This window comes from Trachinotus anak, unplaced genomic scaffold (assembly GCF_046630095.1).
Source record: "Trachinotus anak isolate AG129_WGS33_773 ecotype Australia unplaced genomic scaffold, CSIRO_AGI_Tana_v1 ptg000026l, whole genome shotgun sequence".
NCBI lineage: Eukaryota > Metazoa > Chordata > Actinopteri > Carangiformes > Carangidae > Trachinotus > Trachinotus anak.
Window position 1 is genome coordinate 691,233 of NW_027273877.1, and position 24,955 is coordinate 716,187.

Consider the following 24,955-nt stretch of genomic DNA (forward strand, 5'->3'; position numbering starts at 1 on the left):
ACATACAGTAAACCCACTGATCTCTGCCCCAGCAGTTCAATTCCTCATTGAGATCGCATACAGACAAAAACAATTTTTGTCCTGCTACAGCCGGGAGCCGCACACATTACTACACCTTATTATTTCAAATCATGAGCTCCGGACTAACTCTTTCAGCTGTGGCAAGGGGAAAGGTAGCTACAAGGCAACGCACAGGGATTTACACACACATACACCCACACACAAACAAACACACACATCCCTAATATAATTGTCAGCATCTGTCCCTCCCCGTCTCAGAGTAAAGCCCCAGCGTTCACAGAGAAGGGTAATTATCGTGTATCCGAAAGGGAGGATGCAACCATCTCTGGCTCTGATTAGAGGGGACAGGAGAGGAGTGTCGCCTCCCTTTTGCAAGCCAGCGTTTACAGGGAGGTGCACCTTTCACTGTCCAAACAATGTCTGTCAGTCACTATCAATAGCTGCCCTGGGAGGAAACAGTAGCCAAGGTGCCTAGACTGCCCCACAGCCTGAGAAATGGATATAAATTGGGTAAAAAGTGCATTACAAGGCTCTGGTAACTCCACAAATCCCTGTGTGGCGGTGAAGCGCAGCAGCCATCGTCCTAGAACATGTCTGACAACGTCCCTTCGCACTTATACGAGGTTTCTATCACGAATCAGTGTGTCAGACTGAATAAACTAAGATTATTTTGTACCTGGCAGCTCTAGCGATTATGATCTTTGGATGGATGTAACAGAAAAATAATCATATTCCTCTAACACAAGGAAGGAGTCTGTCAAAACTGGTCTTGTCAGAGGTTTTTAGTTGGCCTGTGTGTCACGCTACCTTCCTCTTTCCTCCTCCTGCTTCACTCCCTTCACCTCATTTCTCCTCCCCTGAGGTTGCCATCTGCACACCTCCTCCTCCTCCTCCTCCTCAGCACATTTCAGCCTCACCTCATACTTTATACTCTCCTGTTTTCATCCTTGGCCTCCCCTTAGCTGTGTTTCAGCATTTTGACTTTTCTTGACTGATTTTCTAATCGGTTTTTGATGAAATGCACCATCTCCCTCCTTTTTTATTCACATTCACATTTGAAAATATCAGTGAAATAAACTGTGCCCGTTCTACAGCACACAAAAAAAAAGATGGAAGAAACTGCAAACTTAATGTGCCGACTGACTTTGAAGTTCAAGGGAAGGAAGTAAGCTGCCACTTGAGATGTCACAGCTAATTGTCCATTGCGGACACATGTATGATCATACAGCAAAGTGAAAGCGGATAATGACAAAACAGGGAGAGTGAAAGAGTGAGGGAACATATGCAGAAGCCTCATTTAGTAAATAAATGAGCTAAAAAGGAAAAAAAAAGAACCAGGAGACAGTAAAAGAAAGAAAGAAATCGGTCTTCCCTGCTCCCCTCACACACTCTGAGTTAACGCATCGCAGAAGATGATCGTCTCGACTCAATTTCTGAAAATTGCCACTGCTGCTGCAACCCTCCACCCCCTGAGAGAGGGGGGGAAGGGGGGGGGGAAGAAAGAAAAAAACTTATCAGTGGTTACTCCTCCTTCATTTTATTTCATTTATGAATTACAAGGAAAGATGCCATTATATATTATTAATTCTCTGCTGTTGCTTTGGCTCTGGCTGCTGCAGCGGTGAGCTGCGGATGTCGGCGGCGGTGTAATTACGTTCTAGCCGGGCAGCCATCCGTTTCCTTTCAAAAATTTACAGGATTCTTAATCACGTTGCTCATTTGGGTGCACGGTGGCGGGGATGGCGAAACACAAACAGGGGCACGTCTGTTTGCACGGGAACACCTGCTTAGCATTGATAGCAGATGTCAGTCAGTGAACTGAACAAAAAAAAGTGCAGGGAGGGGAGGGGGTGGAATTAAAAATGCAAGCATCACCAACTTCTTATTATTTACTTACTCCAAAAATGAACTACTGGAATGGGAGAAGGAAAATCCTGGCAAACGCCGGGGAAGCTGGGCCTCGTAATTGTGCTGCTGCCTCCCTCCCTAACTCCTTTACTCCCCCCTCCTTCTCTCCTTCTCTCCTCCTTCCTGTCCATCTCTTTCTCTCTTTCAGAAATCCAACTAAGTAGTCAACATCAATAGGCATTTTTCTAACCTTTTCCCTTTCCTTTCCCTCCACTTTTTCCTCTCTCTTTCCCCTCAACCTATTGAGCGATGGAGTCTTATATTTCTATCCGTTTGCATCAGTCTTTGCTGCATTATTCATTTGCATTATAGCGCTGGATGGTAATTAAATCTTGCCTGGGATGCCGTTGTATTTAAATGAAACGTGAATATTTTAGTGAGGGAAATGCAGAATGTTTAATCTGCCCCCCCACCCACTCTCTCCCTGTTTTTGCCTTTTAAAAGCTTGACTATTGGCTGAGCTTTGAAACAGTTTATTGTGCTCGCTGCTTTTTCTAAACGGCTTCTTCTTAAGAATAATAGTGTTGAGTCAACAGCCGCATTGACAAACATATTTCAGCTGATGCATTTGCCTGGACATGGATATTTGATACCACTGAGACCCACACATGCACACACACAGCTTCCGCTTCCACACACGCACACACACACACACAGACATGCACATGCATGGAGGCAAATGTACAAATTCTCCCCAACAAAATGGCCACTGAGGACCTTTGTCTCACAAAGAAGGAGAGAAAGACAGAGAGAGCTTGATAATGTACACAGAGTAGTGAGAGAGAGAGAGGAAGGAGGGGAGACGAGGAATTAGGGAGGAAGAGACAGAAAGATAACAGGAAGGAAAAAATGGGTGGGAGACCTTTGTCATACACACAGTGTAGACAGAGAGAGAAGAAGGAGAGTGAGATAGAGAGAGCATACAAATCAAAGACAAAGGAGGAGGAGAGAAGTAAGTAAATGTTGACACATTTGAAAAACATCTTTTCCTCTTTGTTTCATCCTCCGTTTTAGACGCGGAGCTTTTACAAGACTGGATGAATCTTGACAAGCCGCCCTCACGTTTTAGGTGGGATGGGGAGAACTGAGGACAGCAGTAAAGTCAGGAGTCACTGTTCACCTGGTTAACAGGTAACAGTTTACATCATATTTAAACCCCTTGTACTCCAGGTGATCAGAGAGCAGACGGGGGGGGGGGGGAATCACCACCACCACTGTCACACTGTTGAGCAGATGTTGGCTGCGATTTACTTTTTATTGTTTGGCAAACATTTAGCCGTTTTCCTGCTGTTCAGGTGTTTCAGTGTGATGCATGAAAATCTGTCGTTCGGCGGCCGAGCCAGTGTGGACGACAGTGGGAGAGAGAGAAACTCACGGACCTTTCTCACATAACATTTGCAGATAGGAGAACAATAGAGGGAATCAGAGAGAAAGATGCAGAAAAAAATGAAAATGAGAAAAAAAGGGGAGAACGATGGTGATAGAGAGACCCTGGGAAGGAGATGACAGAGGAGAGAGAGAGGTTGAGAAGCAGAGGGATGAGCTGTGCCTTTAATGCCCATCTGGCCCGGAGATGTAATAAAATTGACATATTGATTCCTTTGAATTTACGAATGCCTGTTTCATAAACTCCATTTCCAAAGCCGAGGCCTCTTTAGAGCCCTGTCATTTTTCCCCCAAATGGATCAATTATGTGCCCACGTAATCCTGTTACCTGAGAAACCCACGCATACTTCTCCCATTTGCGGCGCTTCACCGGGCGCACAGACTCACATTATGTGCACATAAACAAACTCGAGGTTTTTTTTTTTGTTTGTTTTTGTTTGTGTGTGAGCGTGTGTGTCTCTCCCCCCTCCTCTCCTCCTAATATTAGCGATTGTTTTCTCCCCCCTGGTGTCGTCGTACGAGTCTCTCCTGGAGGGTTTTAAGGAGGCTTTTCCTCTGTTTCGCTCTGGCTCGTTTTTGAAGTTGTAGAAATCCCTTTTACTCCCATAAACTGCAGCTCTCCCACCTCCACTTCATCACAAACATCACATCAAGTCCTTGTAAAAGCCCCATAAACATAAATTCTAGCAGAAAAAAATTGCAATTTGATGAACCCACTTTACCCACTTTACCAACTTAAATCAAAAAGAGTCAGTTACAAGCTACAGGATGATTTTCTTTGATAAATACACCCTCTTCTACCAGCTTCACCTTAAGTAATAAAGAGTTCCACAACTACACACAGGAGGTTTAAAGATAAATACAGTTTTGTGGCTCTGAGGAGCTGGTTAGGAGGAGCAAGGCTAAAACTCAGTCAGGCTTTGGGGGTTAATTTCCCAAATGGTGGTCACAACACTGAAAGCACAGGCAATGCTAGTCCTAGAGCTGACCTGAAGAAAATGTGATTTTAAAACTTGAGAAAGTTCATTATTTATTGGAAACAGATTGAAATGTTCTTACTTTTAAGACTCTTTAACAACACAAGCATCTCGTGTGGAAGAATCTATCCAGTAATTTCCAGAAATTAGTTTATGTATTGTGCATTACAATCAAGGAAAATTAAACTAACTACTTGCATTTTTGTTGTGTTACATGGTGAGTGGGCTCCTCTGTATGTGTTGAGATTTCCTCAGAGTGCACTCATGATTTAGTGGAGTTCATAAAATGACCAGAATCACGAGTTGGTTTCATGGAATAACCAGAAACAGAGCTTGAATTTGTCTCGGTGTCACTGGTGCAGAAACGTGTCGACAACTTAAAGAGCTCCTGACCCGTGCTGGAAGTACAGGGATGGCCCACATTCATAACCTGGGTGGAAACAGAGGAGTCAGTATGGCTAGTGCCTGGGCGGTAATAGCATAATAGGCAGCTACAAGTGGTCACGGGTCAAACCGGTGCGGGTGTAAATGTTGGAGTAATACAGCGGGCTGTCAGGTGGAACGGAAATGTATGAGGAGCGACAGCAACGGTGGCGCACGGGAGCTCTCGCTGAGCCACGAGATATCTATTTTACTATCTCACATTGTTGTAAAACCAAGAGAGAGACTGAGAGGGAGGGAGACGAGGGGGGGGGGGGGGGGGGGGGGGGGGAGTGGGAGAAAAAAAAAAAAAAAAAAAATCAGTCCTCGATCTTATTTTCCACACTCCGGCGAGCTACAAGCGGCTCAGTTACACTACACTTGCACCGAACAATCAGTCTGGCAAAGGTTCACAAAACGACGAAATACCTTGTCACTTACTGCCTGACCTGTTCAGCGGAGTGACTCGGAGGGGGGAACAGAAGAGGAAGGAGGAAAAGGATGTAGAGGAGATGAGGGGAAAAGTCATAAAATAAAATAATCATACAGGAGCTCTATGACAGCGGACAAATTCCTTTAAGTTCTTATTCTCATTTGTTCCCATAAACGACATCTACTCCTTTTTTATTTCCCTTTGTATCTGGAGCTGTATGATGTTTAGACTTTTCTGAGATCTCCAATAGATTCATAAATAAAGTTATGTGGGAGTGAAAAATGTTTGGCTGCACAGCAGGACTTCATAATGACTGACCCTTTGGTAGGTCAGTGGGGTTTATGAGGTTATAATGTGCTGAGTCAAGTCTACTACACTTATCATCAAAAGAAACTTGATTTCTTTGGATGCTTTTTTTTGTCCAAATCCACAGAGGAAGTAGGGGTGGGTAGGTGGGGGGGGGCGTGTTATCCCCTCCAAACCTCAACAACCACCAAGAAGCTTTAAAGCTATACTGGTGCATGCAAACAATGTTTGACTGTTGAGAGAAGACGACTCAGGTTTTGTGATGACAAAACTCCAGTGAAGGCAGCAGCGCAACAAGCAGCTTGGATGTCAGATACAGGGGGAGGACGGGTGTAAAGTACATGATTTGTCACATAGCAGCTGAAGAAAGTTGGGGGAGCTTTGAGTCTGAGTGAGAGAGGCGATTGTTAAAGAGTGAAGAGGAGGAGGTGGTGGTTGGAGGGGGGGTGGGGGGTGTTGGGCTTAACAGGCGGCTGGGTTGTGCTCACTGGACTTAATCTAAAAGAAAAAGGCTCCAGTTATGATGAAAGGTCGGCAGAGTATGTCTCAGCAAATTGGCTTTCCTTTTTTTTTTTGGCTGGCTGATGCTTTCACTCCACTGGTGTGGAAGCCTAATGACCTACGGCCTGCTAGCTCAACCCTTCCTCCCACCTGTCCACCACCCCCACCACCCCTCCCTCCACCCTGGTTCAAAAGCACCAATTTCTGTGAAAACTTTGGCAGCCAGTGTCAGTGTCAACGGCACTGAAGCTTTTTTTTTTTCCAAAATCAACGCTGGTGACAAACTAGGAAAGGTCAACCATCAAACTAAGTTTTTGAGCGTTTGCCTTTTCTCTCACATTTTTGTCCCTGCAATAAATCACAGAGGAACCATCGACAGAAGCATCTCAACTTATGCAAACTTTGACAAATTTAAAGATAAACAGGATAGATCAGATAGATCATTGGGGGAATTCAGAGAGAGTTGCGACCCAGCTGTGGCCAAGTTCATAACATGATGGAACAGTTTGGCTCTGTCTTGTTCCAGGCCTGACATTTCTCCAAGGCCAACTATAATGATGGACAATGACAGGTAATTACTAGGGGGAGCGTACATGAGAGCTCGAGATCAGCAGTATCTGCGATGTTTCTGGAAACTCTGAGCGGGATGGGATGGAGGACGTCGGCCAACATCCTGAGCAGTGGGTTCCGCTCCGGTCCGTGTCCAATGGGGAAAAAAAAAACATGCCACCGCAATTTTGATGTTGTGTTTTCCCTAACTTGAACTGAAAAGTTTACAAGCGCTGTTTGTGTGCTGATGTAGCTGCTTGACGCTGAAAGCTGCTACAGCCAAAACAACAGGGCTGTCAACGAGGAAATAGCTACTTTATTATCATTATTTCTTTTTTTCTTGCAGATGTGTGGCTTTTCTCCAAAAACAGCAGAAGATGCACCGGCCAGCGGCAGAGTCGTATGTATGTTTTTACACCTGGATAAACCTCCACTTCCTAATGAGCTACATGCGTTTCCTTACTCCTCATCTTGGCACTTGCTTGTGCGTTTCCTGGTTGTTTTTATCTCTGTGAAGGGAAAGGTTTGTGTGTTTTTGTGTGTGTAATGCCCTTATATGTCATTATTTAGTCTTGGGTGTTTACTCTAGCTGTTGCGAGGGCACAGATGAACTCCTAACGAAGACGGAATACCAAATAGCTTCAATATTTTGCAAACAGCTTCACCTGCACGCTGGGAAAGCGGGGGTATGGAGGGGGGAGGCAGAGAGGGGGGAGTCGGTGTTGCAATCTCTCGTGTTGCACACACTCCTCGGCGCTCCCCCTTTATAAATTACCTCATCAGTGACTGAAATTAACACCGATTCTTGCAGGCAATTTCTCAATTTCCAATGCTAATTAGCTTTTTCTCTTTACTTTTAAATTCTGTAGCACCTGTTTAGGGGGAAGACATCTTAGGCAGTGCAGGCGCATTTAATCACAATTTTAATTAACCATCCCCGTAGATGTGAAAGAGAAGCAATTATAATGCAGATGAATGATGATTTTTTTCCACATTAAATTGTTTTGTTTCTTCGTTATGTTGATTGCATAAATACTGGCGCTGCTCAATTTTTATCTACTGTAATTTTGTAATTGTTTTGCAAAAAAAAAAGAAAAAGCAGCAACAGAAAGGGTTTGGATAGACTGAGTTTGTCTGTTGACAAATTGTTTCATTTAGTTAACCCGTTAATCGCCAGAGCAACATGGAGAGGATTTGGCAGGAAGTGTTTTATTTGCTTTCTTTTCCCCAAAACAACTGTCGTCAACCACCCTCCGTGTCAATCATCCTGAGGTTTTAGGGCTTGTTGTAGGGGGGGAAGGGGGGCGGGGTTACAGTCTTCTTATCTCTTTTGACCTTAACAAACTATTTAACCAAATGAAAGTCATCCCCTGTCTTTCCTCAGCCTCCTCTTTAACTACTGAGCATATAGTCACAAATGAAAGCACAGATGGGTGCTACTGGAATGGACTCATAATCTTTATGTGCTCGTGAAAATATCATTGGGTTCGATGACGGCGCTTTCGACTGTGTTTATTGCCCCTTGTTCTCTGAAACTTTGCTTTTATGTTAATGTCAGAGTGACTATTGCAGTAAAAACAAAAACACACCGCTGTGGCAGATTTCCTTAAAACGCTGCCGCCTCCTTCAGCTGTTAATGAGAGATGTTTTTCCGTAAAGAGCACACGTTAGCTTCACGTCGCAGCTTTTATTCAGAGTGAAAGCCTGTTAAATTGGAGAGTGAGCCTGTTTAAATTGGGAAAAAATTATCTGCATTGACACCTCAGATATCCTGGGTAAAAAGTTTAAGCTAACGTTGCAGAATTTTATTCAGATATAAGCTGAAAAACTCAAGTTGAGGTTAAAATGTTGCTAAATGAAGTTTCCAGAGGCTGCGTTTCATTTTATTTCCATCAGGACACAGGGTTTTCAGATGCACATATACAGCCTTTTGGAAACAGTTACTGTTGTTTGTATGGGCTTCTTCAATAGAGGACCTATGGAGATCACTGCAAAGGGCCTGCTGTAGGGCAGGAAAAAGTCCCAGAATCCTCCTGTGCTCTGTCCTCCGCCCTCAGCCACCCCCAGCAACACTCATTCTCTAATCCCACTGAGCACTGCTTTCAGTTTGCCCAAAGACCATGCAGGGGAACTCCAATGGACCAGACACACACACACACACACACACACACACACACACACACACACACACACACTCACACAAAAACACACTCTTTTGCTCTCCCTGTGTGTTACGAACACACACACACACACACACACACACACACACACACACACACACATTTGTTTCATATCTCTCTCCCAGCCACAGTGACAGACACTTAGTGAGGGGGCTTTGCTGTCTAAAACTGGTGCGGTCATCTTTAACATAACTACAGGGGCAGAGGTTTTACTTTGCAGTTCGGCATTCAGTGATTTTAATCCAGATTTGTTTCATGGTTATAACAGAAAATATTAAAAGTTTCTGAAAGTTTTGGAGACAAAATGAAATAAATAGTATGTATATTTAAAGAAAGATCTACCTTTGTTCAAGATTTACAGGTTTCACAGGAAGTATGGGATGTATATAAAGAGTTACAGCTGCTGAGAAAAATAAAATAAAGCCTGGGTTGACATTTCATTTTAAAGATGCTTAACTATCTATGTGCATTTTTTTGTTCTCTCAAAAATATGACATTGACAGGAAACAGGCAAGAGTGTTTTCACAAAGTGCAGCTTTGCTACTGTGAGTCAGTCCTTTATGAGCAAAGCTGCAGTTTTCTTTGGATCTATCTTAAACCATCCTGAGGTGCATCTAAAAGGAAGAAGCTCCTCTTTGAATATTATTGGTGATTGGCTGGAGGTAAACAGAGCATTAAATCCTGCAAAACGGTGGCAAGGCCAATATGGGCGCGGGACAATGGCTTGGCCCGGCATCTCCGAGCCTTTGTTCTCGGCTTAACAAAACTCTGCCGTCACACCGTTTTACCTCAATGCTGCCCTGTCGAAACGGCCATCAGCCCATCACAGCACATGCATAGCTGAGGACAGGGAGGGAGGGAGGTGAGAAGGAATAAAACGGGGGGAAAAGGGAGCAAATATGAGGGTGAGGGGAGATGGGAGGGAAAAGAAAGATTAAGACAGGAGAGAAAAAGAAGAAGGTGGCAAAGAAAGTGTCGAGAAGAAAAGTAAAAAGAGGGAAGGCAGATGATGCAAGCAGAGAAAGGAAAGATAAAGGCAAGAAAAGGTGTGACGGGGAAAAAAGAGACTGAGGATGTTAAAGGGTCAAAAACAGTTGAAATATAAACTTGTGGACAGTCAGGAGGGAAAAAGGAAATGAATAAAAACGCAATAATACTCACCTCTCCCACACAACCTTAATAAGAATATATAGCAGCTGTGAGGAAAGGTTGGGAAGTGGTGGTGGTGGTGGTGGTGGTGGTGGTGGTGGTGGTGGTGGTGGGGGGGGGGGGGGGGGGGGGGCAGAGGTTTGAGCTTTGTGACGTGGCGGCGACAGAACTGGAGCAGCGAGATTCACTAAAAGTTTCATTACAAGTCCTTATCTGCTTCCCTCCGAGGGCCACGGCGAGGTTCAGCAGGAGAAACACAAAGAAAAGAGAAAGGAACGGCACATCTGCGTCTGCTGCGACCTGTCTGTCTGCCAATTAGCGTGAGTGTGAGTGTGTGGCGCATGTGTACATCTGTGTGTGATATATTTATATGGCTATGTGTTTCTGTGTGTGTGCAAATGTGTGTATGTGTGATTATATGTCTGTGTGAAGTCATGTGTTTGTGTGTGTCAGCGTCCGTGTGTGCAGATGTGCACTTGCCTGGTGAACATGTGTGACTGTTTGCTGGTGTCAGCCATTTTCACATAGATGGTACATAAACGCCCACTCGTAACCCTGCCCCCCCCCCGCACTGTCCAGTGCCCTCTTTAAAAAATTAAAGGCTCACAAAAATATGAAGCAGACTCCAAAATCTTCAGGGAGACAGAACTGTACACGTCCTCGCTCCTCGCTAATGCTGCATGGATTTTTTAGTGGGAAAAAAAGTGCTCATGTCAGCCTCACAGTGATTATGATGATGAGCATCAAAGACCATGTAGGAATTTTTGGCAGTTTGTGATTTGGCCTATAAATTGCAAACACGGTCAAGGAATTCACAGATGTTGGTGGGCAAGAAAAACCTAAACTATCAGTTATATTCTCACTAATATGATTCAGTCTGCCTGGGAAAAAAAGCAAACTGTATCTCCTTCTGTTCAATTACGGTTGATTTTAACTGACTTATTAGCACTTAACCCCAGAACTTGACCTTGTGATCACCATCTTGGATGAGGTTCAGGCTTGTAGTGCTGTGATTTGCCTGCTTTTGGTTGCCTTCTCCCTCCCTCTTTCTCTCCTCCACTGTCAGGTTCTGGCCTGCCAATTTCCACTTGAAGCTTGACTGGGCCTGATTTGATGCAAACTACCTCGGGGTGAGGTGGGGAGAGGAAGGGGGGGTGGGGTGGTGGAAGAGGGACTGAAACTGATGAACAGTTATGTCAAGTCGATTTTGCACCGTTGGGAAAAGGTAACCTCTCCTTCGGGGAGGAGACGGCGGGGGAGGAGGAGATAAAGGTAACAAAAAAAGGGCAAAAAAAGACAAGGTTAGTGGAGTGGAGGGTGCTGGGGGAGAAAGGTGGGGTTTGGGGGGGTGGCAGAGGGGGCGTGTAATCACACCAGGGTGCACCCACTCTCTGCCGCTTCACCTCACCTCCCTCTGCTTACCGCCCCGCACAAAACGCTAACTGTCAGTGCGAGTACTAATTGCAGATGTGCCAGTCTGCCATCATAATAAAATCAGAGGCAGGGCGGACATTAAGCATGGCTGGCTCATTTGTGAGACTGCTGAAAAGGTAGCATAAATGAATATTTCATTACCTTAATTACTAAGGAATACTCCTTTCCGCCAGTCGTGGAATGAGTGTTGCTGTAACTAATTATGAAAAGTAATAACATTAGGGATACTGTGATTGCCAGTTTATAAGGCGGCGTCTGCTTGCTGTTGAGGTATAAACCATGTTGGGAAACATGCGGCGCGGAGCGGAAGGAAGGAAGGAAGCGAGGGCTCGGTCTCGATCAAACCCACACATCTGCAAAAAAGTGGGGTTTGCAGGGATGAATGGGGCTCTGATTATTTACCAAGGGATGCTTGTGTGTGTTTGAAATTGCCAAGTGGAGGTTTTAACAGGTATGAAGGAGCTAAAAGGTTGTGAAACTCACTTGGTGTGAAAATGACAGCTTTTTGGCAGCACGGGGAGCCCTTTAATACACCGTGTTTGATGAATACAAACACGGAGTATGAAAGGACACGTGCGCTACAGCTACCTGAACTGCAGTGCAGTTTGATGAATCCGTTATCACGCAGCCCTGAAGTACCTGCATGTCCAAAAAGGCCAGGCTACAGTAAAGGGCCGTGAGCTGCACATTTGCATCGCTTCATCATCCATCAGAGTCTTTGATGTCAGACACATAGCTCGATACCTTTGTCCGTTATTCACCTCTGCAGCCTGTGGGCACGTCCCATGCCTGGCTGTAATGTATGACCACTGATAAGGTCGTAAGGGGGTCTGTGAGAAAAAAGGCAGAGTACAAGGTCTGCTTTGATGGCCATGCTAATTCCAATACCCCTAAGTAGTAAGAATAACAAAGTGGTGGGGAATTTATCTCAGGAATGCCGGAGCAAGACGGCCGGGCGATAAGGAAGTAGCTTCCCTTGGGTGGGGGAGAAGTAATTAGAGTGGGCTGACTGGTTACATGACTGACTGGTAGGTGGGATGGATGGAACTAGAGGTGGGGGAATGGACTGGCAGAAAAAACAGGCAGAAAGAACAAACTAAATTTGACATTTTTTAAAAATATGTCACCATCAGTTTCTGGCTTATCTAACAACAACTCCCTCCTTAATCCCTCGTTATTCATGTTTACATTTTGGGCATCTTACTAGTGGCTTGATGAGGACATAGACTGCAAGTCTACAAATTTTACACAGACAGAAATGCAAGAAAAAAAGACTGAAAAGAAACTGAGGCACATCCTCGACTTTATAACCACTCCCTAGAGAAGTTTGAGAGGCCACAACAAAAATCACTAAGAACACACTAAACATTTAAAACCTCAGAGATGTAAAAAAACAACCTCAGGCCCGCAAGTCACAAAGCCTTGACCTGACCAAAGACCGGGCTGTGCCTCAGGATGAGTCACAGGGGCCAAGTCTGAGTCTGACTCTCTATATCTGACCCAATCATAGCCGTCTCCCACAAGGCTTCTAGGGCAGGAAATACCCGTCCTACCCTCTGCAGCCAGGACTCTGTTCCAGCAATCCAGCTTGAGCGGCAGTCATAACCAAATTCAGCCATAACTTAGGTCCCATCAGTCATCTTTAGGCCAAAACGTAAGGCATCAATAGCAAATTACAGCCACAACCACACAAACCTCAGTTTTATCACTTCATCACGAGTTTAAAAAGTAGATGATGATAATAATCATATAGCATCTATCCCCAAAATCCTGCTTCAGTGCCTTTCCCAAACCCAAACCAAATCCTGGATTGCAATGTGACCCAAACCAAAACTACAACCACATCCACAGAAAGCCCGCCCCTGTCGACTTCCAACCTCCAGGCGTCACAATGTTTCACTTACTGTCATGTATTAAACACACATCTCCTAAATCCTTGACCTCCTCGTTGACCACCTCGCCCCAAAACCCAGACCCAAACTGCAGCCTGAAACCACAGGAAGCTCATCTCCGCTCCAGCCTCAGCCCCCGTTCGCCCTGCACGTCAGAAAGGCTGAGGACAGGCCTGTCGGTGTGATTATCCCCCCGCTACCTGAGGAGGTGTTTGTTTGACATTCGCGTTTGACAGCGACGGGACACGAGGCGTTCAGGGGAGGGGGCTCCCTCTCCAGTCACAACCCATTAACACGTGAATTCACCTCTCAGAGTTTTTAACAGGGCCGACTTTGCCACACATGTCCACTGACTGCACCACGGATCACATTTACAGGGGAAGATGTGCCCCCCCCTCCATGTGTCTGTCCTTGACTCACTCTTGCCAAAGGTTAAATGTATGTTTGAATAACAAGAAGGCCAGAGTGTAATTTCTGACCATTTCCTCTTTTCTTTGCAACCTCCGGTTAAGAAGGTGCTTGATCAACGCTGAGATGAAAGCGTGGAAGTGAGTGAAATTTGTGCAACCGCAAAATGACCTAATTTCGTCCTAATCTCGCTTGGCAATCGGCTGCAATTAAACTGAGATAACACATCTGAATTTACTCCCACACGAGACGGGGGGAAACCGGAGCACAAACGAAAGCAGACATGTCCTCGTTAACAAAAAAAAAAAAAAAAAGGGTAACGATAGGGGAGAGTTGCACTTAGGTAGCAGAGAAGCAGGACACCTTCTGAATAATGAAGTACAGTAAGAAAGCGAGCCCTGATCAAATAGCATATTCTATGATCCTGAGTTAAAGGTAGGACGGTGTGCTGCAAAATGTGTGGAGCTGTACGTGGAAAAGGCCCAGATTTCCAGATGTCATCATGCCTTAATCTGGTGATCTGTTATTGATTGTTCCACGCCGCTGTGACCTTGCCAGAAGAGCTCTTCCACCCGACAATCAAACATACATCAAAGAGTGTGTGTGTTTCCCTAAATGCCCGCGCGCGTGCGCGTGTGTGTGAGCACATGTGGCAGCGAGCGTCGCTTGCAGATCAGCGGTGCCGACATCAGAGCAGAAAACTGGAGGCTGCTTTCAACACTTGTTTGCACAAAGGTGTCATCTCTGAAGCAGCTCCCGCAAAAAAAAAAAAAAAAAAGGAAAAATCATTTTAATGGGCAATTGAGGTGATTACTTTTTTTCTCCTTTTCCTCAGAAACGCCATGAAGCTGTGCCCTGCTTTACGGCTGACAGCAGTGATAAGTCACACACACACACGTACACACACACACACACACACACACACACACACACAGAGCAGGAAAACATTCACACACAAGCTCGAACCAGCTGTGATGTGTTTGTTCTTTTGATTTACTCTGTATTTGTTCCTTTGCTGTGCTATTAAGACACAACCCTGTTTGTTAAAAGCACTTCAAAAATAGATTTGATTTGACAGATCCCTCCTTGTTATGATCAATGTTACTGAATTTTCTGAACTGCACAGAACATGACAAGTAACATGCGATACACAGAAAAAAGGTGCAACATTTTACACAAACATAAATGCCTCCCAACCCAAACTAAAACCAGTAAAATTATGAAAATATCCTTCGTACCACAGCAAATCTGCACACTGCAAGAGGCAAATCTGCAAGGTATGCTTGGCTTGAAGCTACATGACAAACTACATTTAATTTGGTGGAACAGTTGCCATCCAAACTCCTCCTGTGCATCCAGACAAAGACACACATGCACACATATACCATTGTTAGGCAAAAGAAAAGTGTTTTAGAAGTTGTTGTTTGCCCCCCTGCCATTTAATTATGAAATCTAAATGTTAGTTTACACCTGCTCAGCAACCTGTCGTCTGTCTCGCCCAGACTCCCTCGCAAATGGGAAAAAGTCGCTGCGTGGAAAATGTCGAAAATCACAGGCGAGACGCGGCGCAACAACTGAATAAGTGCAAACAGCAGGACGAGATGGAACGGATGGGCCAAATAAAGACTTTGCATTTTCACTTGAGAAAGACTCAAATGAGGCATGATATTTCAAAATGCATTTTCCTCCTACGCAATGCATAAAACATGCCGGCTTAGGGTAAAGAGTGTACACACGTAAATGAAAAGTCCAAATGCATGCAATTATTTGCCGGACCACTGAAGTTTCAATTTCTGTGTTTGCTTTTTGTCAAAATCACAAGGAGTGAAAGGAGAAAACAGAGAAAACAAAGGGATGAGACGAAGATGCTCAGAGAACAAAAAAAAAAAAAAGAGAGAGAGAAAACAAGCAAAAAGGCATGAAATAAAGTCAGGGAAGCAGGAGAAAGACATCTGACTGCATTGCAACTTTACTTAGAGCAGCGTGTCGCACAACAGGCACACATCAACATAAAGGGGGGGGGGCTGATCCGACCTGTCAAATCCTGAGAACAAGAAAATGAAGGTGGGTCAGAGCTCGACAGGCAGAACGCCGCCGCCAGAGACACCTTTAAGTCTGTCACCTTTGCTCCATCACTCTCCATCACTGCTTCCTTCACACCGTCCTCAGCTGTCGATGTCTGAGTGACCCAGACTTCTGACAACCGCCGAGCCACTAAGGCAGCCCTCAGCTCATATGATGCAGCAACAGACACAAGCTACAGCCCAAATTAACACAATTTAACTCACAACTTTAATATCTCCAAAGTAGATATATCAGTGCACTCGCTTTAGTTTCAAAATGACTAAAAGGCGAGAATAACCCGTTTTTTTTTTGAGGCAATTCCTTGTGGGGGAGAAGCAGAAGTTCAGCAACAGTTCAGCTGCCATGCAGTAAAAACTGGGACTTGCTTACATGTGAAGAGCCTTCTTTTTATGATGCGTAAACAAAATGCAAAAGATTAAGGCCAAAAGCATGCGGGGAATGCCATGGTGCCGCCTGTGTCACCACATTGTTTTGGACGATACATCATTATTGCCGTTTAAACATAAAGGGAAGTCACAGGGGCAGAGTTGGCTCGCTATTGGCTGATTCATGCCTCGGTGTTAGTCAGGCAACGGATCCCAGCCACCGCTCTCGCTTTCATCGTTCTTGGCAGTGGCAGTTGCTCTGTGTGTGTGTGTTTTTGTGTGTGTGAGTGTGCATCTCCCCAAATACACTGCAACTTCTGCAGCTCTGCTTTAACAAACCCAATATGTCCCATCACAAAAAAAAGAAAAAAACATCACAAGAATTTTTCGTGACTAAAAGCACAGGCGGCAACTGCTAAAAGGGAAGAGATGGAGGGACGGTCAGAGAACATGCTGAGGGAACGCATGAACAGCAAAGAGTTAACGCCCCCAACACCAGCACCCCCCCATTCCTCCAAAGCACGGGTTAATATCATGGCTGCCTGGTAAGGCATTATCCAGAACCTCTCGGAACAAAAGGCCCCTTTTGCAAACAGACTCCTACTTTCTCCCAGTGTCCAAAGGTGTTTGCTGAAGTAAATCTGCCTAAATCCTGCGCAGCTTGGCCAGGAGGAGGAGGGAGGGAAGGTGTACCGATAATCCTTCTTCTTAACCAAAAAGAAAAAAAAGTTCTGGGTGAGGAGAAGAAAGAGAAGAAAGAAAAACTGGAATCCATATCACATGATGCCATTTAAAGAGTTGTGGCACCCCCTCCCTCCCGGCTCCCCATCTTTGCTTAAGATTTGCATACATCCAGCCTGGGAATCGGATGATAAAGATATCCTGCTAATCACGGATTAATCAACAGATAAACTGCATTGTGCATGTTTACATTAGTGGACACGATGCATGTAAAGTTTTTTTTTCCTGTGTTTAAATGGGAAAGGCACATTTTGACCACACCTGCTCGGACGACCACAAAAAAAAAAAAAAAAACCCACAGAAGTGGACTTTAAAATTAATCTTTTTTTCAAAGATACTAAGAAGTTTTAGTTTTGTTAAACAGATCAGGAAAAAAAAAATTTAAGTGCATCGTTGAGACACCTGCTCCTGACCCTTATCGCCTTATCTAAGCACAATCCAATCAGTCGCAGCCAGGATTTTTTCTTCTTCTTAAGTGTGACTGGCCACGAATAGTGTGGGCATGCCATCTCGTAACACTATCTGTCTGTCAGGAGGGGCCCGGGTCCCTGCTAGAGTAGGGAGGCTATAAAAGGCTTGTAACCAGGGGACGACCAACAAACAACCACAAACACCCTAGTTATTTCTCTCCACCATCCACCCACCCCTTTCTGCCTCTCTCCCTATTTTTTCCCTTCCTCTTCTTCTTTTTTTCCTCCTCTCCTCTCTTGCTCTCATTTTTTTCACCCCCCTTTTCATCTCAGGCCCTTTTCTGATGCTGAATGCAAATGTGTAGCCCTGCTGCTGGCGGCGAAAGGGGCTGAATTGTGATTAAGAGGGAGAAGAAGAAGAAGAGGAGCTCCTTTCTTTGTTCTCCCCCCGGGGGATGTTTACCAGGAGAGACACGGCGGATCAGATATGAAAGGCATTCAGGTCAGCATTGATGTGAGCGAAAGTGAAATCGTACCTAAGGCATTCCAAAGACCCGCGGTGTCAGGGGTCCGGGCTCGCGGTGCCTCTGCAAGTGTGTGTTCTCTGGCCGCCAGGCGAAAAATATCTTCACACAAGCAGGGCGGTCGAAGAAGGAAGAATGAAAAAAAAAAGGCAATTGTGAAAAAAAAAAGGAGAAAATGTGTCAAAATGTTTTTTGGCTATTTTTTGGGAAGAGGAGGAGGGAGGGATGAAAGTTTTCTGTCCAGTGTCCAGGATGGAGTTGAGATGATCATTAGTTTCCTTTTTTTTTTTTTTTTTTTTTTTTAGTGTGTGTGTGTGTGTGTGTGTGTTGGGGGGTGTACAGCCACAAGCCATGCTATTTGCTTTTATCTGCCTTATCAAAGTGTGAAAAAAACTGAGCTTGTGTGTGTTGCTGTTGTGTGTGTGGAAATGCTGTTGCTCAGCTACATTCCTGATTTAATTCCTTGTGGAAAGCACATATTAGAGGATTTGTTGAATAACATCAGCTTGAAAGCCGAAGATATCACGCTGCGATGACTGTATCTCTGCCTCACTGTGACACACACACACACAATAAAATAAAATAAAATCATGTGAATTACAATCACTGCAAATACTCCTGGCCCTTTGACAAACTGATCCTGTGAAAAAATGTTTCCTTTCAGAACTGACACCGTTACCCAAAGGAAACATCCTTTTGCTCCTATATACCGACGCCACGCTCGAAATCACAATGATCTCGTAAGGGAAGTCCATTCATTTTTATGTGCTTGGCTATATACACTTGACTCACACACTTTGAGCAGATGGATATATTTAGCTCGTGACGACTGCAGCGAGGGAGAGGGAGTACACAAAAAAAAAAAAAAAATCAAGTGATGCAAAAAGCTACCGTACGCTCCGGAAAATAATAAGGCCTCACGCAGCACGCCAAAGTGCAATGTGTAGTTGTGACAGGACAAATATGCCTCCTTATTAGCCTGCATTGAGGGAAACCTGCTAGTCATTTTACATGGGGTAATTGGAATGTGTCTATTTTGATTCAACCACAAGGCCGACGTTATAAAAATACTCCAGGAAGAAGCATCCCCGGCTATCTGCGGGTCTGTACACCACGACACTCTGAGCACAACAGGCCCCCCTGCTGCAGACTGCTTCCTGCCGGCCCCTGTAATATCTCACAGTAATTATTTCACTTGCTTAAACAAAATAATCCCTTATTTCCCTCAACATGAATGCACTGCAGAACACTTTTCTCTGCATCTTCCTACAGAAAAAAAAAATCCATCAGGAGTGTAAGGTGTCCGCTTTGGCTGCTCCACACAATTGCCAACCCGTATGGGAATGGCAGCAGTGAATGGCGCGGTGGACAACCCCCTGCCACTATTGACGGTATAAACATGTAAATGAAACACATTACCACTGACAATCAATTGTCCGCGAGCGCCCTGCGAAACCTGCCCTCCTCCTCCCCCTTTTTTTCCTCTTGCCCCCCCCCCCCCCTTCCCTCTTCCTCAGTGACGATGGCAAAAAACTGCCCCTACCTTGAGGAGGGAAAATCTGTGAGAGGAAGGAGGAGGAGGAGGGAGGTTGGTGGATGGGACATGGGAGGAAAGAGGAGGGGGGGTGAGAGAAGAAGGCAAAAAAGAAGAGGAAGAAAGGGAGCACCTTGTCCCCCCCCCCCCCCCATTCTCTACTGCGGGAGCTGCGAACACAACTTTAAAAACACAGAGGAATAATAGAGATGGACAAATTGTTTAGACTGGCAGAAATCTGCCATTGTCTGGGTCTGAAAGCAAGGCTACCCCCCTCCAACACACACGCACTTTCCCTCTTTTTCCTCCACCTTAAGCATGAATCTGTGATAGCCTTAATAACCACATTCAGACTATTATATCAAACTCCAGCAGCCAGAGAGAGACGCAGAGAGAGGGGGAGACTGGCCTCGTCTTTCTGCGTCTTCCTCTGCTGCTGCTGCTTCAGATTATGTAATCAGTGCATTTCCGAGGGTATGTCCTGACATCGAAACGTCATCTGGGATATGGAGAAAAATCAAAAAAGGTTCAAAAACTGGGTGACGCAGAATCTAACGTTTACAGGAAACACCCTGAGAAAAATAATGCAACATCTGTATTTCCTCTTTCATCTTCTCCTCAGACAAAAGCTGCCACAGTTCGATGCAAAGAGCCTGTGTGACATCCAAATCGAAAACAACACGATGAACAAAGCCGAAAGATTTTTTTTTCTAAAGAGGCATGTTTGTGATGCTTGTGCTGGTTGAGCAATATCAAAATAAGGACAGGTGTGCGAGTGCTTTTCTGTTGGGCGCTCACAGCTGGATGTGACAAGCAACACCTGGCGAGGGCCAAACTCTCAAACACTTCACGCTGCCGAGATCAAGTTTCACACCAGGAGAGGAGAAGGGTTTTTTTGGAGCGGTTTAACAGCGGGGAGCAGGGTGATAAAAAAAATGTAATTTCTCAGGTTTTGTTGCTTTTAAATATTGCTGCCATTTCAGTCTATCAGCTGTAAGACAGAGGCTTCACAGCGGCGTGCAGGGGCTCTGGATGAGGAGGGGATAAGTCATGAACTGTGGTTAAATACCACATGACAGACTGGGCAGTGAGTGAGTAAAGCTACAGTAGCACCTCCAACCCTGAAGGCCAACAGTCATCTGGATGAGAATGTCATTGGTTAGACAACTTAGTGAGCAAAATGCCTCATTAATACTAATTGGCACAAATGCTGAAATGCCCCATCCATTTTTTACCAGCAGAAAAATAATCCCAAGAATTCCAGTTATTCTATCTGTGAGGATGCAGCGTAAGAAAAATATATCAGGGCAAATTTTAAACGGCTCGGCTGCTTAATTAAAACAGAAAAACTAAACCAGATGCAAAAGATGTAGCATTTTTAAACAAAAAATAATGACAGGTGGCAAGCAGATTATAATTTACATCTAAACATGCTCGCTTACACACCACCACCTCTAAAAGCCACTCAGTGAAATTAGCTGTAATTGTACATGTTACAGATTTGTGTATATTCATCTGATTTGTTAGTTAAGGGAAGAAAGACTTGGTGCAACCGCCTCCATCTGGAAAAAAATTTAGAAAAACCCCTGTGTGTGTGTGTGTGTGTGTGTGTGTGTCTGTACGCGATGCATTTTTTTTTTCCTGGTGCATTCAAGGCGTTTTGTTAGTTACTGCTGGAGGAGTCAGAGTCTGTCCTGCCGGCTGTCACACGCTTCGCCCTGCCCTACCATCCCTCCACAGAGCCAGGCAGGAAGAGGACAGAGAGACAGGCAGAGAGACACAGACCGAGAGTGGCCAAGCCTCAATAAGCCTCTGCATTCCCAGGGGGGAGGATTGGGGGTGAGGAGGGGAGGGGCGGCGTGGGGGTGGCAGGGGAGGGGGGGGTCATCAGACAGAGCTAGTTGTTATGGAAGAAAGAAAAAAAAAAGGGGGGGATTCACATTTCACATTTTAAAACTTGAATGATATTAAATCCATTTTGTTTAAATGTGCGTTGTCCTGTATGAAAGAGACACTACATTTTTATAGGAGATATAAATATTCTTTACACACTCTGCCAAAGCTCGCCGTCTCTTGTCAGGTTGAAGGGTGTGAAAATTATATTTGCTTTGCTAATATTATTTTATCAAATGCTACATTTGGTACAAAAGCCAAGACTGGTTTTCTCCCTCTCACTCCCCCTTTACAAAACAGGTGGCCAGGGCTAAACAGGCTGTCATCTCTCGAAATGTGTCTTATTATTCTCTTTTTCTTTAAAGTATGAAGACTGCAAATGTACATTTATATATATTGGAAATCTCCAGCTCCACTGTTGTGCTCTTGTGCTATTTAATGTGGAACAAAATGCTTGTCTGCTATTGATTGTGTGAAATCAATAAATGAAATCTGATCTAGATAAATAACCTGTGGGGGCAGAGATTAAAAAACTGTTGTGGAGAAAGCAAATAAAAGCCTCGTCTGAACAGCTGAATCACAGCCTCGATGTTTTACACACACACTGCTTCAGTTCGCTCAGTGTGTTTGGAGCCTATATGGAATAATCAGGAATAACGGGGCCAGGAAATGTCACTGCAGATTTGCCTCTTGTGGGAAAGTGTGCAGTCAAATGGGGAAAGAAAACCAACAAATCTCCACCTCCAGCACTCCAGCCCAGACCCAATTAATGTCCAGCATTTATCGGACATGTCATCCTATTTATATATGATTACTCCACTCAAATAAACTTAGTGATGAAGGTAAACAAAAACGCACAGGTTTGCAAATTGAGCCAACAACCAACTGCCATCTCCTGTGAATAATTTTCCCACTCAGCTTGTCCCGGAAAGCAGCGACAATGTGGGGGTAAATTACTTGAAAATGTGCCTCACAGAGGAGATGTAAAGGCCTGTGTAAAGAGAAAAACAGCACGGCTAACGCATGCCAGTGCGTGGATTCAAGCAAATCAAAACTCAAGTCACAGGATTGGACTTTTACACCGAGCAGCGTGAGTCTGCTCCAGCCACCGATGCTCTGAGTGACCGCTGCACAGTCCCCCATGGCGGGGTTTGTCCCGGCGAGAAAGCAGCCGGCACCGCTACACTCCAACTTTCCAACATCCACAAGTTTCCAACTAACCTCCTCACAACCTTCTGGAAATAATCCCCTGAAAATACAGATTTTAAAACCCGCTATTTTTTAAGATTCCAAGGGCTCGAGTGGGGCTGCAACACGGACGCATTTACGCACAGTTTCTCCCCGGATAACGGTCCTTTATCCCCGCGTAAAGGGAAGACAGATATGCGCACCAGCCGCGGACCTTCACACATCCCCGAACCGCAGTGGAAACCGTCAAACCAGGCTTGCATCCAAAGACATCCCCTCCCCCGACTGCTTGGTTTGTCTCCCCCGTGATTTTCTTACCGTTTTTCCGTCTCGGGTTGGCTTGTTTTCGCCTCTTACACCTGGGGCCATCCGCCATGATCTCTTGCTTCATTGATAAGTGTGTGTGGGATCAGATGGCAGCTCGCATGGACTCGATTCCTTGATTTCAGCCTGATATCTGACGGGAAACACACACAGCAGCACCAACAATGTGGGAATTAGCATGGAGATCCACTTGCGCCGGACGCGGACAAGAAACTGCAAATGTAACTTGGATGGAGGGACGGATTGTAAAAAAGAAAAAAGAGCCGTGGGTGAAAGTATGAGAAGGAGCGGCGAGGGGATCCGTGTCCATCTAATTTTGATTTTCAGCTGATCGGCTGTCAGCTTAGTGGCATTAACAGCAAAGCAAACAGCAGGAGGAGGAAGGGAATTAGAATTTCTCTTATTAGAAAAACCACTATTCATTTCACCAACGAGAACAGCAGCGAAAACCTGACACTCTATTGTTATTTCATTCAGAAAAGTTTCACAATCCGGTTTGTATTTTTCTTCACTTTTAAAGGAAATAATCTTTTCACTTATTTTCATTAAAACTGACAGGATCTGCTCACGTTTTGCGCTTTCAGCCCGGGTTTGGCACAGGAGGCGAAACAGGTTAATAAATCAAATTTGTGTCAGATTTTAGGGTCAAATCCAGATCTTACACGTTAGAGACGGCGAGAGCGAGAATGAGTCTCAGCCTGGAATAAGCCTGCACTGTGTGGTCTGATTAAAAGTCTTATAACTTCAATAAACACTTGGGTTCGCCTGAGAAAATTTCACTTCAAGCTTTAACAAACTAAATCCAAACAGTTAATAAATAGCAGATGGGAAATAATTGTTCAAATGTGCCAACTGACTCCGCACTATAAGAAAAATCTTTAAGGCACAAATGGCGCATAAACAAAAGCGATAAGACTCGAACCTGCTGTGTGGGATGTTCGGCTCCACAGCTAATTTATCAGCGCAAACACCGTTATTAGGAGAAGTGAATATTGACAAGAGGTTTTGTTTGTTGTGGACAGTTGAGCGTTTAGCTGAATGATACAAGCAGACACTAATATAATACAGGCTGAAGGGACTCAGAGGGAAAACGGGATGCATATCGCCTTTTTCCTCCAAAGGATAGCGGTGTTGTGCAGCGCCAAAACGCCCCGCAAAGAGCACATTTCCCCGGCTGTCAGGAGCCCGCAGGACGCCTCTACATCACGGAGGTAAAAAAGGGGGGAAAATCAAAACAAACGCACCTATTTCCACCTGCGCAGGTGAGGCAAAGTTGAGCTCCAACTCTGTCGCGGGCGCACGGAAGTTTATTATCCAACCTTTCTCCGAAAAAAGGCAATAAATAAAAAGAGAGGAGGCACATACCTGCTTTTAGGAGAGGAAAGAGGTGTCTTGTGGATAAGAGTTGCGAGGAGGGATGATACCGGAGCGCGTCGGTGAGCGGATCCTTTTCCACCGGTGATAATAAAGCCTTAGAAATAAAGCCTTAGAAATAGTTGGGAGGAGGGAGGGACCGCTATTCCTGCTAGGGCAGGTTTACAACTGATGTCTTACACCCACTCCAGGAAACAAACCTGGGTAGGGACTGACGTGTTACGCCTCTTCTAATGACATTTTTTTTCTTTCCACCTCCTTTTCTTTGCCGTGTAACACAGAGGAGAAGCCCCCTGAAACGCACGCCACCTATCTTCACGGGAGGGGATAATTGAGGAGAGCCAAACGTGAGCATCTTCTGGGTTGAACGTGAAGTTTTTTTTCCTCCCTCTCTCCTTTCTCCCCCTCTTCCTCCTCTTTTCTTTCCCTCACTCTCCTCTCTCTTTCTCCATCTCTTCTCTTTTTGAGTGAAACCAACTATGTCGGGCTTCGACGCGGAGCAAAGAACAGGCGACAGTGTGTTTTCTCTTTCTTCGTGTGTGTGTGTGTGTGTGTGTGTGGAAGGGGGAGAAACTTGGAGCGCGTCCACGCCGGCCGCAATCATGTAAGGATTCTTTTTTTTAATTTCTATTTCCACTCCGTTTAATTTGCAGAAACGGCAGGGCTGATGCGGCAGCATGCAGGAGCTGGGGTGGGGAGGCAATTCCACATATTCTTCGTTATTGTAATTGGCTGCGACTGCAAAAGGTTTGGGGATGTTCGGCTTTTATCTACGCTGTAAAAAATGTCCCTCATTTAGTGGAAAACATGATTCTTTTTGCTAAAAGCTCTGTCAAGCGTGGTGACATTTGCAAATGCTGATGAATAAACGTTTTGTTATATTGAGCATAATTTCCGACATGTCAGAGGCTCCATTCGCTTTATTATAATTAAACCCGTTTTTAGAAAATGAT

The 24,955-nt window shown here is 44.9% G+C and overlaps 1 protein-coding gene across 6 annotated transcripts in view; it reads right to left on the reverse strand.

The window, feature by feature from the left end:
* zeb2b (zinc finger E-box binding homeobox 2b) overlaps positions 1-24,955 on the reverse strand; it is a 104,870-nt gene that overhangs the window by 63,498 nt on the left and 16,417 nt on the right. For 2 of the 6 annotated variants that reach the window (XM_071465001.1, XM_071464998.1), the window contains exons 1-2: positions 23,994-24,241; positions 22,623-22,761 (exon numbers count right to left, since the gene is read on the reverse strand). In XM_071465001.1, the coding sequence (XP_071321102.1) occupies positions 22,623-22,695 (73 nt within the window). In that variant the 5' untranslated portion in view covers positions 22,696-22,761; positions 23,994-24,241. Of the gene's footprint in view, positions 1-22,622; positions 22,762-23,993; positions 24,242-24,955 lie in introns of those variants that run through there. The other 4 variants (XM_071465003.1, XM_071465002.1, XM_071465000.1 and 1 more) reach the window with 2 other exon arrangements.